The sequence below is a fragment of the Electrophorus electricus genome, chromosome 23, assembly GCF_041902795.1.
Source record: "Electrophorus electricus isolate QZ-2024a chromosome 23, ASM4190279v1, whole genome shotgun sequence".
Classification (NCBI taxonomy): Eukaryota; Metazoa; Chordata; class Actinopteri; order Gymnotiformes; family Gymnotidae; genus Electrophorus; species Electrophorus electricus.
The window spans coordinates 966,784-983,824 of NC_137519.1; the positions used below are offsets into that span (position 1 = coordinate 966,784).

The 17,041-nt window shown below is 40.7% G+C and overlaps 1 protein-coding gene across 1 annotated transcript; it reads left to right on the forward strand.

The window, feature by feature from the left end:
- The first annotated feature begins 763 nt into the window (after positions 1–763).
- Positions 764–15,236, forward strand: syt13 (synaptotagmin XIII). Its single transcript, XM_035521123.2, has 6 exons — positions 764–1,368; positions 4,760–5,120; positions 5,918–6,046; positions 6,947–7,266; positions 12,211–12,337; positions 12,758–15,236. Exons 1-6 carry the CDS (start codon positions 1,195–1,197, stop codon positions 13,060–13,062), a joined length of 1,416 nt encoding a protein of 471 aa, XP_035377016.2. The 5' UTR covers positions 764–1,194; the 3' UTR covers positions 13,063–15,236.
- The last annotated feature ends 1,805 nt before the right edge of the window (positions 15,237–17,041 follow it).

A 17,041-nucleotide genomic window follows, 5' to 3' on the forward strand; every position in this document is an offset into this window, starting at 1 on the left:
TAAAGAGTAACTAAATCAGACAGCCTCAGCAACTCCCCACTGAGGGATTTCCAGGTGCTGTGAGTCATATTCAGTGCTCCTCTTCCTGGTCATATTAAGTAGTCCTCTTCCTGGTTATTTTCAGTACTCTTCTTCCTGTTTATATTCAGTACTCCTCTTCTGGTCATATTCAGTACTCCTCTTCCTGGTTATTTTCAGTGCTCTCTGACCTGAGGCATGTGTTTATACTCATAAAAGGAGCAGGAGGCACGAGGAGTGTATGGGGCAAGGGGCTGTTTCCATGGTAACATACTATCGATTCTCTAGTGGAAAGGATCTAAGATTGAAAGTGATAAATTATTTCTTAAAATAATTTTAAAATGAACAACATTTTAACCAATAAACTAACGTCTAATATAACATGTTTAAATAAAATAAATGAAACGAGTAGAATAAATCATGCAGATTATGTCTATATTTTTGGCTAGCACTGCATAAATGTTTTAAAGTGTGTGGTTTCATAGGACCTGTAGGGGCGGAACTCTGTGAAGGTGATAGCTCTGACATGCAGCTCTGACGTCAACACACACACACACACACACACACACACACACACACACACACACACACACACACACACACACACACACACACACTCACTCTGTCATATGTTCGAGAGAGTGGGGGTGGTAGTAGCAGACTCACTCTTATTGAGTATGGATAGCCAGTCGTCAAAACCCTCCCTCTTCATCACACCCCCGTCCTCACCCTCCAGTGCCATCTGCTTGGCTGAGTGCATATCACACAGAGGGCAGCACATCACACATGCATGCATGTGGTGCTTCCTTATCTCCTCCTCTCTCTTACAGCTGTTGAGCTCTCTACCTGTCCTCTCTCACTCTGCCTGTCCTCTCTCTCCTCTGGTCTCGGTCTCTCTCTCCTCGTCTGTCCCCTCTCACTCTGCCTGTCCTCTCTCTCCTCGTCTGTCCTCTCTCACTCTGCCTGTCCTCTCTCTCCTCTGGTCTCGGTCTCTCTCTCCTCGTCTGTCCCCTCTCACTCTGCCTGTCCTCTCTCTCCTCGTCTGTCCCCTCTCACTCTGCCCGTCCCTTCTCTCTCTGGTCTTGGTCTCTCTCTATGAAAAGAGAGACGTGATATAGCTCAGCTTGTCTCTCTTCTCCCGTTTTCTCAAACGGATCTGCACCAAGGCTTGAACGGATGTTCATCTCCGCGGCAACGCTCCTGGGAGCCACCCTGGGCACAGTGTCCGGAGCGATCACACTTTGCGGTCTCTCCCTGCTTTGCAGGAACTGCAAGAAGGGCCAGCTAGAACGAGAGGATGATACAGAACCTGAGAAAGCCAAAGCCAGCATCCTGCACACGCTCACACAGGTAAGAGGAACAGACACACACTAATGTGGTCAGACACCAGAACAAATGCAGATTAGTATGCTAAATAACCTCTAGGTAAGGGACACATACATACAGTATATGTGCACATACAGAGGATATCATTAATGAGGAACAGTGTGGATCTAGATGAACAGGACGAATAAACAGGGTGAAACAGATTAGTTAGCTGATGCTCTAGCAAATCAGACAGCTGACTGATCAGTGTTCTCTGTCTTCTTTTGATCAAGGACACTTCTAAAACTCTTTTTATGTGTTTCTATGTGACTATGGACATGTGTTGCCCTTTAAATAGTTGAAACATGAAGGGAGAGACAGCAATAAGCAATCAGATTTAGATTAGTAATGTTTGCTGTGTTGAATAACCTTTGAGACTAAGGTAATTAGATTCCTTGAAAGCTTGTGGTGATTTTGCATGAGAAACCACTCATTACATTGTCCTCGCTTGCTTCATGTGCTGTTTATAAATTTCTTATTGCTGGCTTTCACATTCAGTATTTGCTGTTGGCTGTAATTGCTTCACCCCTGTACAGGAAGGAAACAGAACAGGCTGGTTTATTGGAACACCTAAAAGACATGCAGACACTCTACTACTATACTGTACATACTGTACACTCTACTACTATACTGTACATACTGAAGCTAAGGCTAGCTTATGGTACCTAGTAGGGTGAATTGTTTATTCATTCAAGTTCATGTTGTCTCTCCAGGCTAAGGTTATTGTTAAGTGTTCAATTTTTGGCACAAAGAAAGTCTTGCTTAGGGACAAAGTTCAAATTGTTCTATTTTTTAGAACAAGTAAGCTTAACGGGTCTCCTCTTTACACCATCCTGAAAGCATCATCTGGACATAATTGCCTAGCAAGCACAAGTAGAGCTGTTCTGTTATTTTATGCCTCTCTCTGTTCCATAGCTGTCTCTCTGTTCCATAGCTGTCTCTCTGTTCCATAACTGTCTCTCTTTCCCAAAATTGTCTCTCTGTTCCATAGCTGTCTCTCTGTTCCATAACTGTCTCTCTTTCCCATAACTGTCTCTCTGTTCCATAGCTGTTTCTCTATTTCCACTTTGTGGCCATCTCGCTCTGTTACACTTAAATTAGCTCTTTGCTTAGCAGGGGATGTACAAACCCTCTATTTGCTCTGTTATTGAGCTGCAGTGTCAAAGATAATGATGAGCAGGAAACAGTCTGCATTCTTTTCCCCAGTCTGATTTTCCCCAGTCTGATTTTCTCTTACACACCAGTACACACCACAAGGCTTGGAGTATCTGTTTTCCTCCTTACTTTATACATCCATTTCACTATTTCAAAAGCTCTGCCATAATGTGTTGGAATAACCTGTTTCATAGAGATCCCATCCACAAGGGCTGGTCCGTGGCCTGGAAAAAAAGTAATCTTTATTATAGTTATGATAGAATTACACTGGCCCCTGCATCTGAAATGACTTCATGATTAAATGTCTCACCTTTGGAGCAAATGAGACCTCATAGCTTATTTGATAAGCCAGTGTATCTTTTGTTGTTTCCTCTGTGAGGCAATGGGTTAAGAAATAACTGAGCAACAAGCAGCCCTGCAGAATGTGTGTGTGTGTGTGGCTGTGTCTGTGTATCCATATGTAGGAGAACACAGATGCATAGGTCTATAATTAGACCTAGTCTGGAGGACACTGGTCTTGAATTCATCAATGGATTCTACAGTCATTTTCTCCCTCTCACCCCTCCAATGCTAAACAGCACATATTAACACATTACCCCGCCACCATACACACATACTCTTACTCATATATTACAAATCTTTTGCATTCACACACACTCATCACACACCTCACAGCCTACGCAGACACACAAAGATCCCAGTGATTTGATCTTGGTGCTATTTCAGTGCCTGTGCTAGTGCTGAGTATGAGTGCATGCCAGATTCACTGAGGCTGTCAACATACAGTCACGACTCTTTCTGACTCTCTCTCTCTCTCTCTCTCTCTCTCTCTCTCTCTCTCTCTCTCTCTCTCACACACACACACACACACACACACACACACACACAGTATAGGTGCACACCTTACTCTGAGACATTCATACACTCACACATATGCAGACATAATTATTTCAGTCCCTTTGTAAGGTGATTATATTCTATGTGCAGTCATGAATATTCATTACATGCTGAAGTCACAGATGGATGTGAGAGTGGAAAGGAGGTCTTTGTGTATGACACAAGAGAAAGAGAGAGAGAGAGAGAGAGACAGAGGGAGAGAGGGGGAGAGAGAGAAATAATTCTTCAGTATAATTCACAGTATAATTCATTCAGTGCTCTTCACACTGTATATCTCTATATTTAAGAGATTTGACAAAATCGGGGACAGATGTCTCCTGTAGTGAGGTATGCACTAGAAAGCCTAAAATGCAAAATCATCCTACCGTCATCTACATATTCCATCTCGTTTGAAACTGTAGAGGAGATTTTAAAACACATATCTTGTATGAATATCTACTGAAGGGTGATGTGGACTGTGTGGATTATGAAAGTATAAAATCGTGACCATGGCAAGCTGCCCCTTCTTAGCTTGTGTGTTGTTTTTGCTGTAGAATCACAGGCCTGTGGTTACATACATTTCCTTCCTATTATGAATTTCTGTGTTCTATATGTGTGTATTCTGTGTGTGTGTGTTCTGTATGTGTGTGTTCTGTGTGTATTTGTGTGTGTTCTGTATGTGTGTGTTCAGTATGTATGTTCAAGTTCAAGTTTGGTTTATTTGTCACATACATTGTCATACACAGTCATATGTCATACATATGCCATATGTCATATGTCATACATATGTCATACATAGTCATATGTGTTCTCTGTGTATATATGTGTGTTCTGTGTATGTGTGTGTGTGTTCTGGATGTGTGTGTTCTGTGTATGTGTGTTCTGCATGTGTGTTCTGTATGTGTGTTCTGTGTGTATGTGTTCTGTGTGTATTTGTGTGTGTTCTGTATGTGTGTGTTCAGTATGTGTGTGTTCTCTGTGTATGTGTGTGTGTGTGCGTGTGTTCTGTATGTGTGTGTTCTGTGTGTGCGTTCTGTGTGTGTGTTGTGTATGTGTGTATTCTGTATGTGTGTGCTCTGTATGTGCGTCCTGTATGTGTGTTCTGTATGTGCGTCCTGTATATATGTGTTCTGTATGTGTGTTCTGTATTTCTGTGTTCTGTATTTCCGTATTCTGTTTACATTCAGTTTACAGAGATGTGGCCAACGTTACATTTCTGAAACAAAGCATACAAATGTAATGACATTTTGGATTGTGGCTTCATTATGTACATGTACATTATGTAATGGCTCATGTCATCTCTTTCTCTTTTTCTCTTTCTTCTTTTTCCATGGTCATAATTAAGTTCAGCGTGCAGAAATCTACAGAGCCTATTCAGCCTCAAACTTCACTGAAGTTCCCCAAAATCTACAAACCTAAACCATGCGCCACGTCACCTGAGGTCATCAGCTACAACTCTAAACCATGCACCACATCACCTGAGGTGATCAACTACAAACCTAAGCCAAGAGCCAAATCACCTGAAGTCATCACGTCACCCGAAGTTGTCAGGTCGCACGAGGTTGTCAGGTCGCCCGAGGTTGTCAGGTCGCCCGAGATCATCAACTATGGCGAGTGTGCAGTTACTTCAGAACACCCAGCCGCTGAGCCTGGCTGCTGCAATCCAGGAGCGGAGGGAGATGAGGCCTTCACCTCCTCACGGCAAGGTGAAAACCCTTACATTACTGTCACCATGTGTAATCTTCACCATTCTTAACTCACTGAGAGACGTCACATGTCTCATTTACGCATTCCTGTGTTCCACTGAGCACCAGACGATAATTCCCTGTATTCAGCTCTGCGACATGAGAGATAACCTTTAACAAATCATTAACATTCACTTTAGTTATTTATATCTTTCCCCCAGGCATGGGCTAACCTTTCCGAAGGAACTGTTATCTTGTGCTGCAGCGATGGGTTAACTGGACACATGAGTGTTTGCTTTTGTCCAACCATCATCTGCATATTCTATCTCATCTGCATATTCCATCTCATCATAGACTGTAGTAGAGAGATGGCTGGGGAGAAAGAGAGAGAGAGAGAGAGAGAGAGAGAGAGAGAGAGAGAGAGTTCATGCTAATCCAACAGTGGTAGAAGACAGAGAGAGAAACTGAAAACATTTATAATATAAAAGCATAGCTTGTATGAATATGGGCATAAAATATCATGGAAATACCCTGATGTCAGTCAGAGCATACCTCTGTACTGTGTGTGTGTGTGTGAGAGAGAGAGAGAGAGAGAGATGCAATTTCAATAATGGTATTCTCTCAACAGTATCACTCCCTACATCTTGCACTCCATTCTCTCATTCCATATTGTCTTGTGACTTTAGATGAAGTCTTTGTAAGTATGAAGTGAAAAATTCACTTTGATTATTTCTCATTCCCAAAACAAGCAGTTATCTCCCCAGTTATATCTATGATGTCCATGTAGTGTGAGTACTGATTTCTCTCATGCTCTGCAGATGAGACCCCCTGTGTCACAGACCAATCCAGTGGTTTCTCCAGCAGCAGCACTGTCCTGCACCCAAAACTTCACTTCTCTGTTTGCCTGCACAGTGAGAGCAGAGAGCTACACATCACCATCATAGAGGGTAAACACACACATACACACATACACATAGCCACACACACACACATACACACACATGCTTAAACACATGCTTACATACACACAGGCACACACACACACACACACACACAGGCACACACACACACGCACAGGTACGTAAACACTGGCACACACACACACAGGTACACAAACACCGGCACATGCACACACACACACACACACACACACACAGGTACACAAACACCAGCACACACACACACACACAGACAGGCACATACATGCACACACACAGACACACACACAGACACACACACACACACACACACAGGCACATACATACGCACACACAAACACACACACACATGCATACACACACACAGGCACATACATATGCACACACAAACACACACACACAGGCACACGCATACACACTCACATACATGCACACACACTTGTTGTTGTGGTTACTGAGGTTAAGACATAATTATGGGATGCTTGGCGCATATTCACTGTATTCCTGTCATTTCCTGTTGTGTGAGCCAGAGCACTCATCTCCGGTCTGCTGCTGCCAGTAGAAAAGCCCTTTCTATATATACACTAGTGTGTTATTGCAGTAGCTGTGAAGGAGAATTTCACCTCTGAAGGTGTGGGTGATTGGCATTTTATTCAGTATTTTGAAAGGAAAATATAATAATTTACATGCTTTAAAGATTTGAAAAAGCCTAGGTTACATTTGCTCTGGTTGGAGATAATCCTCATCAGTTCATTAGCTCCAGGTATCCTATATGTGCTGAGCAGGGATGAGCTCTTTTATCTTAAAGGAGACACAGAGGAGGGGTAAGGGAGGATATGATGTGAAGTCATTGGGAAGGTTTATTAACTAATTCCTATTTCTCTTCTTCACTGCTCCTCATGGGTGTAGCGGAGCACGTTTGTGTGGAGGCAGGCAGCGAGGGGTACGTGTCGGGGTGCGTGACCGTGCATGGCGAGCGGAAGCTCTCGCAGACGGCAGTGCGTAAGCTGGCATCACGGGTCCACTGGGGTGAAGGCCTTGTGTTCGCCCTGCCCACTGCCTGTGTCAGCGCTGGTACAGAGGGCATGGATGGAGAGGTGGCACTGACCCTGCACAGCTGTGACCGATTCTCCCGAAACACAACTTTGGGCAATATGAGGTTCAAACTGGCTGACGTGGGCATGATGGCAGATGCTGACTGCAGTGTCGACCTGCAGCTACCAAAACAGGTAAGAGGTACAAGTTCATATTTCACTTCTCTCAGTGTGCGCGGAACACCTTATACAGACAAACACAGGTTGGAGATTGCTCTAAATGTAGGCTGCATTTCTATACTGTATTCGAAGGCTCCTTCACTTTGGAACAGACTTCTGTGATGTAGCCACTGAGAAATGCAGCCTAGGGTTTGGAACACAGCTAGTGCTGGGAAAATTTAGATCAAAATCACAGTGTGACTGCTCTTACAAGACTGATCAACAAGCCACCAATGATAGGACGTCATGACTTGATGTGAAACTCACGGGACAGTTACAGGATGTCATTGGGTGTTGTGGAACTCACAAAACCTCTACAAATATTGGCTGTGGCCAGACATAAATGAAACATAAGTTAAAGATGAGTGGTTTGTAGAATTCTAATTTTTGCTTCTTGAAGTGTGGTTTCGTGAGGCATAATATTGCCACTACTATGCTTGTTTTTGTTTTCGTGATCCTATGTTCTGCTGGTGTCCAGATCGCTCTCACTGATCATATAGGCCAAGTGTAATCATTTCCTATAATCACACATCTATTATTAAAGAATCTTTATCGTAAGGTCTAAAAACACAAGATATTGCACAGTTGGACATAAAATTGTCAAGATTTTACTGGCATCGTCTGGTAACAGTCTGATAAGACTGCTAAAGTAGATCACTGCAGGAGTCCAATCCTGAGTTCAAAGATGAGAGAAGACTAGTTTTGTAATATTACCTATATGTGCATGAAACATCAGGTAAGCAAGTCAGATTCTGATGGCAAGGTTCAGGTGCAACAAAAGGATTTACCATTAAATCAGCTTGTTTCTGGAAGCTTTCGGTAAAAGGACCTCTGTTTTGTATGGCTTTAGTAGAAGAATGTTTGTAAGGGCTAGGTATGTATAAATTTACTGTCATTTTAATGGTAATGTTCATTGGCTGTAAGGTGTCAGTAATGGATAAGTTTAACGTCACCTGTGCAACTTCCTGTTGTGTTGGAGAGGAGGTGTCTTCATCAGCATAGGTGTGGAAATTAATGTCTCTCATAACAGTTATATTTTCATATGAATAAGGAAGAAGGTACCATGTGTCATTTTGAGTACGGTATAAATACTCTTCCTCCAACACCTTCCTGATGTCTACAGTTTGCTTTAGATGAATAAATAGTGTCAGTGCACACACGCACACACACACACACACACACACACACACACACACACACACACACACACACACACAAGCTGGATGGGAAGGGCAAGAGATCTCTATCTGCGTCATCACATACCCTAGAGGAGCTTTAGCTACAGTGAGTACACACACACACACACACACACACACACACACACACACACACACACACACACACACACACACACACACAGAAAGACCTGCCAGGAATATTGTGATTATTATTTTAATAATTGTGATTATGACTTTTAATGTTATGTATTGTATTAATGTTACATATTTATTTAATGTTCGTTTCATTATACTTATATACTTATATTAGCAAAACAATAGGGAACCTGGAAGGCAATGAGGACATGTAAGAGAAATATAGAGGAGATGGAAGAAATGGAATAAAATAAGTGTGGTCTGAAGGTGCAGACTGCGTGTGCATGCATATATGTGCGTGAGTGTGTGACTACATGTATGACGCAGTTTGCACTGTGCTGTATGAGCACCTCTCTAAATGATTTATTTGTTCATGCAAAATGACACTTGCACACGAGCACAGTTGTAGACACTCTAACAGATGGGAAAGAGGAGGTAATAGATCATGCAGTCATATACAGGCAGACACTCATACACATGCCCCAGCATATACAGTAATACTGATCTGGCTCTTTGTCAACCCATGGTGTGAAATGATTCATATTTTGTCACAGTCACCAGACAGTGGTTTATGAATACACCAAAATAGTCTTTAGAGAAAGATGCAGAGATAGGCAGCATTGATTAGCTATGTCATTGATTAGATAGACATCATTGATTAGATTTGTCAGCTAGTGTCTCTCTGTTGTGGCCCATTTACCCACACATCCTCTGTAAAACATTATTCCTGATTATTATTGCAACATGATCATGATTATGGTAATGTGTGGTTATGGTTCAGATTAATTATTCAAGCTCAGGCATACCAAGCCCATCACTGTTGGTCCTATCAAAGCTGCTACCACAACAGAACAGAACAGAACAGAACCAGACATTTTAATCAAAGGTGATCATGGATCATAAGATGATCTATCAAAGAAATTGACAAATTATAATTTCACAGAAATATCAATAGTGTTAACTGTTGGGAATATTTTGGAAGATTGCTCACACCTAGTGACAGCACTGAAAATCATCAAATGTTGATCCAGTAAGCAGAACAGATCTAGTTATTTCCTTCTGTATGCACACCACCAGTGTCACTAAATTCTTAACATAGTTGGTTAAAAGTAATGGAAAATGCTGCTTTAGAGTCTGATCAATCATCTTACCTAAAGGAATGGTTATTATTATTAAAATTTTAAATTGACCATTATTCAGGTGAGTATGATGTAGTGGTGTTTAGTAATTGTTTATGCCTTTATATAAAATTTGTAATTATATATATGATATATAATATAATTATATAAATAATAATATTATAATATATATACTTATTTTCTGGAGCAGTATATATATATATATATATAGCTTCAGAAAAAAAGAGACCACTTCAAAATGATCAGAATTTATAGTTTTACAATTGATGGGTATGTTTGACCAGGCTGAGCAGTTTTGTTTTATTCTATAAACTACTGGCGACATTTCCTCCAAATTCCAGATAAAATTTTAGAGCATGTTTTTTAATGAAAATGACTAATGGTCAAAATAATAAAACAGTTACAGAAATTTTTCGGACCACAAATAATGCAATGAAAACATTTATAAACAACGCAGTACTAATATTTCAACTTAGGACGAGTCAAGAAATCAATATTTGGTGGGATTTCATGTGTCTTGGCATGCTTTCCACCAGTCTTTCATATTGCTGCTGGGTAACATTATGCCACTCCTGGCACAGAAATTTCAGGAGCTCAGCTATGTTTGATGGCTTGTGACCATCCATCTTCCTTTTGATCATATTCCAGAGGTTTTCAATGGGGTTCAGGTCTGGAGATTGGGCTGGCCATGATGGGGTCTTGATCTGGTGGTCCCTCATCCACACTTTGACTGACTTGGCTGTGTGACATGGAGCATTGTCCTGTTGAAAAAAACAATCATCATAGTTGGGGAACATTGTCAGAGCAGAAGAAAGCAAGTTTTCTTTCAGCACAGTTTTGTAAGTGGCTTGATTCATGCATCTTTCACAAAGACAAATCTGCCTTGCTGGAATCAGTCATCATTTGCTGGAATCAATCTGGAATCAATCATTCTTGCAGGAATCAATCATCCCTGATCCTGCACCAAATTTCACAGTGGGTGCGAGACACTCTGACTTGTAGACCTCTCCAGGTCTCTGTCTAACCATTACATGGCCAGGTGATGGACAAAGCTGAACATTGCACTCATCAGAGAAGATGACCTTACTCTAGTCCTGTATGGTCCAATACTTATGATCTTTTGCAAACTTCAGTCTGGTTCTTTGCTTCTCATTGACGAAGGGCTTTTTTCTTATGGTTGTTTAATTGACATTCGAATGAGGTGGCGATCATCACTGTCGATAGAGTCGTTTTCTACCTCTGCCAGTCTGTAGCTGTTGTTGTCCCATGTGTTTGCTGCTTGACCTTGTTCTTATGAACTGTAGTTTTTTTAAATTTCAAGACAGAAGTAACCTGATGCTCACTGTGTCAGTAAAGCTACAATTGAACCCTTCTTTTCCTCATTAAAAACCTTTTTTTTTTTCAACTCTTTTGGCAATGATCTGTTGCTGTATTTTGACTACACTTACTTTTTGGGTAGTCCTAGCACTGCTTTTCCCATCCAGCTGGTTCTTTAACTAGAGAACAGTGATGACATCAGCAGTGGTTATATACCGTTGCTTGTTAGAATAAGATTTTGTTAACCTATTCAGCATCTCATTAAGTAGAATGAGGTGTGTCTTTGAAGGAATTCAACAAACACTTGAATAGAATGGCTGCTGTACATGTGGAGATGCTGATTTAAGAAAAAAAATGGAGTGGTCTCTTATTTGTTTCCAGAGCTGTACAAGGAACCCCTAATGAAACATCCTTTTCCCCTTCAGTCCATGTCCACATTAGTTTTTGTTTCTTGCTATGACAGTGTGAACCTTTTAAAAGTAGAAAATAGACAAGATACCTACAACATTCATCTGAATTGATTATCACATTGCTGTATTCATCTGACATCATCATCACAGTGCTCTGTTTTCACCTGAAATCATCACAGTGCTCTGTTGTCATCTGACATCATCACAGTGCTCTGTTTTCACCTGAAATCATCACAGTGCCCTGTTGTCATCTGACATCATCATCACAGTGCTCTGTTTTCACCTGAAATCACAGTGCTCTGTTGTCATCTGACATCATCATGGTGCAGCCATTCTTAGATACATCATCACTGAGGATGACAAAGAAAGGCATAATGCTTCTTCCACTGTGTTTTATTGGTGTTATTTTAAATCAAATATTTCCATTCCGTTCATTTTTAATTTCACCCACACTGTATATGTCCCTACAGCACTCACACTACTGAACTACACTAAGATCATTTTAACACTATCCCCAATACTTAACAAGGATACAACATAAAAATCTGTACAAATACACAATGTACTCCACGTATGGCTTAATCAATATGGCTTCTCTTTCATGTCAAAAGGATTGATTTTTTTACCAAGAGAAGTGGTCTGAGCCAGTTTGACCTGGTGCTGAACCCTTGGTGAGTTAATCCAATGTCCTAGTGCCTCCTGAAGTGCCCAGAATATTACTAATATCCCATTTCCACACAGATGGAGGTGACGTCTTCGATGGGGGAGCTGCTGCTGTCACTGAGCTACCTGCCGGCAGCTAACAGGCTGGGGGTGGTGGTGATGAAAGCTCGAGGTCTGCAGTCTGACAAACTCAAAGACAACATAGGTACTGCATTCCCAGCAGAATGGTGATGCTCAAGATCAGCGAGCATGGGTCTGTGGGTATTTTCTACTGCTCTAGTTCACCTGACCCAAGTCAACAGCTAATTTGATAACTTCATCAGGTGAATCCAATGTGTTTTGGAGCAGTGATACGGGTGTATGGTCTGAGCTGAGCTAAACATTTCTTTGATTTCTGATCAAGGACACAGTATCATGGGAGAAGAGCATTGTTGTTACATAGATCCTTCATGTGCAGATTCTTAAGCGTGCAGATGCTAAAACTGTGTGAGTTTCAAACCAAGAGGCATGTTGTCTCTAATAAAACAATAGTATTTAATCAGGGCCACTTTGCATCACTACCCTAAACAGACACATTAAAGCTCAAAATGTTATATAATTGAAGTATTTTGGTGTTGTTTCTCAGACCTGTCAGTGAAGCTGACACTGAAGCACCAGAGTGCCACGCTGAAGAAGAAACACACGCGGCGGGTCAAGCACAAGATCAATGCTGTATGGAACGAGATGATGATGCTGGCGCTGCCCAGGGAGCTGCTGCCCAGGTCCAGCCTGCAGCTGGAGGTGCTCAACCAGGCCACACCCACTAACCATCTCCCGCTGGGCTGCTGCCTCCTGGGGCTCCAGGCATCTGGCACAGGCCTGCAGCACTGGCAGCAGATGTTAGAGAACCCTCGCAAGCAGACTGCCATGTGGCATTTACTGCATGCCTGAGGGAACACATGCTCACAACAGCAATGTGACTAACATATGCCAACTGCACCTACAATGCCGACAGGACTAACATATACCAACTGCACCCACAACGCCGACGCGACTAACACACACACACAACATTGACGCCACTAATGTACGCCAACCACGCCCACAATGCCGACGTGACTAATGTATGCCAACCTCACCCACAACACCGACACAACAATGCACACTCACAACACCAACGCTACTAACGTTTGCCAACTACTCTCACAATGCCAACGTGACTAACATAAGCCAAAAGCACCAGATAATTACTTTAATGCCTGGCCAGAGTGCTGCTTTAATCATGTATAATTATCTGTGCCAAGGTAAATAAGAATTTCAAAAATGGCCATTGACAATTACAGCACTGTTTGATGGATATGAATAACAGTGAGCAAAAGGGATGAACCTGGATTCTACACAAATGAAATGGTACAAATGTGAAATGAAATGAAACAGTATAAATGTTAAATGAAACAGTATAAATGTGAAATGAAATGGTATAAATGTGAAATGAAACGGTATATATATGTGTAATCAAATGAATAGGTATAAATGTGAAATGCTGCACTAGCCATAGTTTCAGCCCTTTGTGACCTGTGAATTAGTTGTGCTGCACAAATAAATTCGCTATTGTGGGATCATGTTGATTGTAGTTCAGTTTGAATACTAATACCTCCTACAGGACTCTGTGAGTGTAATCAGAGAATACATACTGTTTGTTTCTGGTACATATTATTACATACTGATTAGAGCACTTATTTAGCCATATTTAGCCTTGGTGATGTGAATGTGTCAAAGGAACTCTTAATGGGAAGTGTCAAGCTCATAGTTCCTCATGCACAGCCCAGACAGAGAGATGTTACTACACACCACTATGCATGTAGAGGGTTAAATGGATCATTAAGACTTAACCGGACTTTCATTTGCTTGAGCGGATGTCTCTTGATCTGTCTCTTGATCCAGGGTAATCATTTGCTACTGTAGATCCAGAACAATGTCAACATGTAAAATTTCTGCAAACTATGAATTTACAGCTGAGGTTAAAACTTCTCTCTGCTATTTTGCTTCATGACCTACAGCCAATCCTTCATATTTTAATACAGAATGGCCCAAATTAGGCCTAATGGAATCCACCTGCTATGTTCAGTATTCTTGAATTACATCAACATGTAACATTTCTGCAAACTATGAATTTACAGCTGAGGTTAAAACTTCTCTCTGCTATTTTGCCTCATGACCTACAGCCAATCCTTCATATATTAATACAGAATAGCCCAAATTAGGCCTAATGGAATCCACCTACTATGTTCAGTATTCTTGAATTACATCACTCTGCATGCTATACTTTGAACATCACATCACACATCATTACTCTGAACATGAGTATAGTAATGTACTCAACAAAGCGTATTATGTGTAGTGCATACAAATCAGACACAAATGTAACTGATATACACATGCATCAGCAATACATGTCATAAACCTCCACTAGTTTTGACTGCCATTCTGTTTTTAAACTATGGTATGCTTCATTAAGCAAACAAAATGCCCCATGGACACTTCCAGAAAATGTTTCTAGAGCTCAACCATTTAGCTCCCCGACATAATGAAACTAAACGTGAGGCATGATTAATGAGATTGGTTCTAGAAGAATACAGATTCTTTGTTGGATAAGAACAAGGCTTTTGTTTTGTGTAATCCTGTTATGCTATTTTATTTCACTTGTTTAATGCAACAGAGCAGTTTATACACTGCACATATTTAAATAGGTGAAATTCTAAAGCATTGTAAATTGCTTTAATAATCTCTCTTTATAAATGTAGATGGACAGTTATAACAATATGATGTGTGGTTCAAGTGGACTGTGGGTTTGTTTTATGTTCATATGACCATTCATGAATATTCATGATCGTTAGTAATTATCCATGTTGTACTGCTGGATCAGTGTCATTCTATATAGGCTATTACTTACTGCCACAACCTACTTAATAATAATGATCAAATAATTTGGGCTAAACTGTAGTTAACACCGTGATGATATGGATGTGCTGCTTATGTGTATTTATTATAAACCAAAGAGCATATATTACTAAACATGAGGTTTTCGTGTATTCATTATAAAGTGAATAGAATATATTACTAAACGTGATGTTTTTGCGTATTCATTATACACCAAAGAGCATATATTACCTCACTTTAGAAGGGTTGATAGATGGATAGTTGATAGTCGATATTCGATAGATAGTCAATAGATAGTTGACAGTCTATCTACTGATAGTTGATAGTCTATCTATTGATAGTTTATATCTGATGGTGCTGACGTTGCATTTCAAGGTTTTATTTTTAAAATGGGCTTACTCAGTAAGAACTGTTTAATTTACTGTTTGCCATAGCCCTAAGTGAGTCTCACTGGTTTTCTCAACTTATCTCCTTCATGTTGTTACATGCGTGGGTCAGGAAACATGGGAAACAAAACAGACTCCACCAGTATATCATGTACGTAGTCTACAAAACAATGTGAGGGCATAACATTGTTTTAAAATGTGCTAACATGCAGAAAATGCAGAGTAATACAGTGCAAATACCTTCTCATGCAAGGTTTTTTAAGTTTCATTTCAGTCATTCTTCAATGAGAACTTGAACCTTTTTAATGTCATTTGTTCATTTTCTGGTGTCAGTAGAAAGCTGAGCATGGCAGGGATAGTTTCACCAGCCATAGTTTGCACATTTCCACAACATATTTACAAAATTAGGGCCATACTACTCAGACCTGAGCATGCACACTGAGCAGCACATAGTGTATTACTGACAGAGCAGACCAGGCTGGACTTTCATTACTGATGAACGCATTTATAAAACATTATAGATTAAAGATTAAATGAGACTGCTCACAGCTTGGCTGAGTTCCATGTCTATTCATCCGTGACACTAACAAATCTAGACATCTGAAAAGATCTGTGAGCGAATGAAACTAACATTCTGCATAATGTTTATTGAATACTTTGGATGTAACCCGGTTTTAACATTTCAATGTCACTCACAGAAAGATGCTACTGAGTTTTGTATGTTGGACTTTTATAAAAACATATTTCATCTAAAGGGGGCATGCGGCACACAGGAGGCTTCTCTGCCTCTGGTCCAGGTTTTATATCCCATGTGTATTCTCTCATTTATATGCCATATGTATTTTATCATGGGCAGCACAGTGGCTTGCTGGTTAGCATGTTTGCATGTAGGGTCTTGGGTTTGAGTCCTTATCTAGGTGGTGTTTCCATGTTCTCCCTGTCTCTCTGTGGGTTTCCTTTGGGGTCTTTGCTTTCCTCCCATAGTCCAAAAACATGGAAGTTAGGATGACTGGATACTGTAAATTGTCCTGTATGAATGTGACCTCTATATGTGTATGTTTGTCCAGTGATGGTTGCTTCTCTGTCCTGGTCTTAATATTCTCCCCTGCACCTGGTGCAATCCCTCAGGGCCTGTGGTTTCTGATAGAGAGTATGCTGTGTGCAAATTGGCAGCTGTTTCTCACTGGTGTGTGAGTGATTGTAAAAGCTGACATCTGTCTGTAAAGTGTCCTTGAGTCTGAGAAAGGTACTAAGTAAATAATACTAATTTATATCCCATACATATCATTTGTCACTATTCCTCTTTTTCACTCCTGCATATGTTGTTGACACTCTGTTTAATTTATGATATTTATTTTGCTGACTTCCTAGCACTGCTGTTTTCTCTCCCATTCCATAAGCATATCTGTGCTTTTCCTCCCTTTGGCATAACAAACGTTTCAGTGAAAAACAGCTGTGATCCTGCTGATCAGAATGAAAGTGATGCTAAATATGAACTGTTGATGATGATCCCAGCTCAAACATGAACAGAAGGTCTACTCCTTCATTCTGTAGTCCAAACTGGGTGATGTTCCTGATTGTCTCTTACAAAAGGAGAGAGACAG